The sequence below is a fragment of the Haematobia irritans genome, chromosome 1 (assembly GCF_050003625.1).
Source record: "Haematobia irritans isolate KBUSLIRL chromosome 1, ASM5000362v1, whole genome shotgun sequence".
NCBI classification, from domain to species: Eukaryota; Metazoa; Arthropoda; class Insecta; order Diptera; family Muscidae; genus Haematobia; species Haematobia irritans.
In genome coordinates this window covers 138,882,493-138,885,308 of record NC_134397.1, presented here as the reverse complement: position 1 = coordinate 138,885,308, position 2,816 = coordinate 138,882,493, and the positions used below count along the sequence as shown (strand labels likewise).

Here is a 2,816-nt window from a genome sequence, read left to right as displayed (position 1 = left end):
TGCTTACAGGTACTGGTTTTCAGGAGACAACAACAATTCTAACGAGTACATTAGTCGTGTTTTCCTGTTTGACAACGGGATATTCGTTGCCTGCTACTTTTCATGTTAGCCTGGTATCGAAACTGCTGATTAGTGAATTGAGCAATGCTTTTACAACAACAACAACTACTGTGAAAAACTGACTGAAATTGATTTTCAGGAAACAACAACAATTCTAACGAGTACATAGCTGTAATTTTCCTATATGACGACGAGCTCTGTGTTGCTTATTACATTTCATGTTAGCCTAGTATCGAAGAAGCGTTTAAATTATTTTTCGTTTCAATGAATCAAATGATTAAGTTTATTAATATCATCTTTGTCTAATAAAAAATATTTAAAAACAATGCATTCATTGTGAATGACGTTAATCGCTTGTTTCGAGTTATCCAAATCTCTTTTTTTTAGAAATAATTCTGCAACTTTTGACTGGATAAAGGCATCAATATGATATTTTTCTTTGTGTGAAAGTACACCCTCACAAAAAATCGCTTCTGTAACATATACTCCCACACATATTTTGCTTCAAGCATATACATTTTTGGGTATTGCCCAAACATTTATATGTTTGATCTCTTCCAATATATAATATGTTTGAAAGCATATTGGTCTAAACAATATATGTTTGGGTAGTCTAAGTTCCAAACATTTCGTATTTTTGCATCCAAATTCAATAATGTTGTCTTCCAAAAAACAATATGTTATTATGTGACCATATAATATATTTGGAAGCATTTTGCACCCAAAAATATTATATGCTTAAAAAAAATTCTCCCAAACAATATTGTGCTCAAAATTTTATTTATTTATTTATATATTTACAATCATAATGAATTATGAAAATAAACAGGTAATATAGGTGCTAACAACATAGGTTTTCGACCTGAATGCTCAAAATTTTGTTTCTGCCCAATTGTATATTCCCCGACATCTTTCTCACTTCCACGAGATTTTTTAGTTCTTAGCACCTTTTTCTGTAATACAAACATTGTAGAAGAAATTATTCAATTTTATGATTTTTTATTTTATTTTAATTTTACCTTTTGCCGGACGGGGATTCGAACAGCGGACCACACAGTTTGTAAGGATCAAAGAAGTAGCTGATCAATTGCCCAAGGAAAAATAAAATGTTAATTTTGTAATAACAAGCAACAACCACCAACTTAATTCAAACATAATATGTTCTAACATATTAACATATATGTCCCAAACATGTTATGCTAGTTTATGAACATTATATGCTTGCACTCAAAAATATTGTGTTTAAAAATTTGTGTTCCAAACATATAATGTTTATAGCCAAACATATGAAAAACAGTCTTTTTCAACCGTGTAGGGGTCTGTTCCTCTAACTCTGCGGGTCCCTAGTGGGTCCTCGGTTTGGCCTATAGGCGTTGAAAGGTGATCACCTAGGGTGTATGAAAATTTTGGTTTTAGCTGTAAACTCCCCAATTTTGAACCGATATCAACGATTTTTTCTTTGCTGGAAAGAATTTGTAAATCCCGTGCACTAAAAAAGCTTGCCCGGTTCCGAAGATTTTGTCTTTACTCTCATGTACCGAAAAAACAGTGAACCCCCCTGTAAGAAAAAAATTTGGTTAAATTTAGAAAGTTTAGATTATTTTTAGAAAATTTTAACTAAACAGTATTGCAAACGCTGACATCACGCAGATATCAAAAAAATAATAAGTAAATATTTTTCGACAAATTCAAGAAAATTTATTTAATTTAATCAAAGTTTAGTTTGAACATCAAACTACTTCGCTAAAAACCATAAATTTCCATTAGAAAAAAATTAGAACTTCTTGAAGTTTTTCTTGGAACCTTGACCCTTGCTGACCTTCAATACGTTGAAACGAACAGTCTTGGACAAGGGACGGCATTCACCAATGGTAACAATATCGCCGATTTCAACATCTCTAAAGCAGGGGGAACAATGTACGCTCATGTTTCTGTGACGTTTTTCAAAACGGCTGTATTTGCGTACAAAGTGTAAGTAATCACGACGGATAACAATAGTACGTTGCATTTTGGTTTTACGTACGGCACCAGTTAAGATACGGCCACGAATTCTTACATTACCGGTGAAGGGGCATTTCTTGTCAATGTAGTTACCATCAATGGCCTCACGAGGAGTTTTGAAACCCAAACCGATATCACGGTGGCGACGTAAGACCTTCTTTTTGGCAATGCCTGGCTTAACCTTTCTGTTTAGGTTAATGCCGAATTGTTTTTGGAAGGCTTTCTCGGTTTGCTGATCAGCCATATTGATGTAAAAAGGAAAATTTTTTACACAAAATTAAAATTTTCTACTTTGAAAGAAAAAATTTAAGTTGAAAATTGCAAGAATGTCTGTAGTTCTATACGAAATTCACGACGGGCGCATTTGTAGTAAAATTTACAATTTTAAAGAAATAATGAAGTAATTTGTGAGAAGTACGAATTTAGTAAATGGTTATGTTTCATTTGTGTATGATTTTTTTTCCTTCACTTGGTTTATTTAACTAACGTACGCAAAAAAACTATTAGAATAAAGAAACCTTCCTGCAAACATAATAATTCCATGACTAAAATAAAGTTAAATTGGCTTTTGTGAAATAGAGGGTTCACTTTTTTTAGTGTGATTTTGGTATTGATTCCAAGTCAAAGAAGCAGAGAATTCAAGTTAAAATACATTTAAGACACAATTCTCTTTTAAAGGTGAGTTTTGCGTACTCGATACTTGGAAACATATTAATAATTTATTCGTTTTTTCTGCTTCTGTTATTCATATGTCT

At 32.3% G+C, this 2,816-nt stretch overlaps 1 protein-coding gene across 1 annotated transcript; it reads right to left on the bottom strand.

Annotated features, from left to right (window-relative positions):
• Positions 1–1,757: 1,757 nt before the first annotated feature.
• On the bottom strand, positions 1,758–2,318 carry LOC142221903 (small ribosomal subunit protein uS17). The gene has a single exon (XM_075291765.1). The coding sequence runs from the start codon at positions 2,303–2,305 to the stop codon at positions 1,835–1,837; it is 471 nt and encodes a 156-aa protein (XP_075147880.1). The 5' UTR covers positions 2,306–2,318; the 3' UTR covers positions 1,758–1,834.
• Positions 2,319–2,816: the final 498 nt, after the last annotated feature.

Bases quoted from the DNA above. Each gene is read 5' to 3' on its own strand.
- LOC142221903 (XM_075291765.1), bottom strand. From the start codon at position 2,305: ATGGCTGATCAGCAAACCGAGAAAGCCTTCCAAAAACAATTCGGCATT.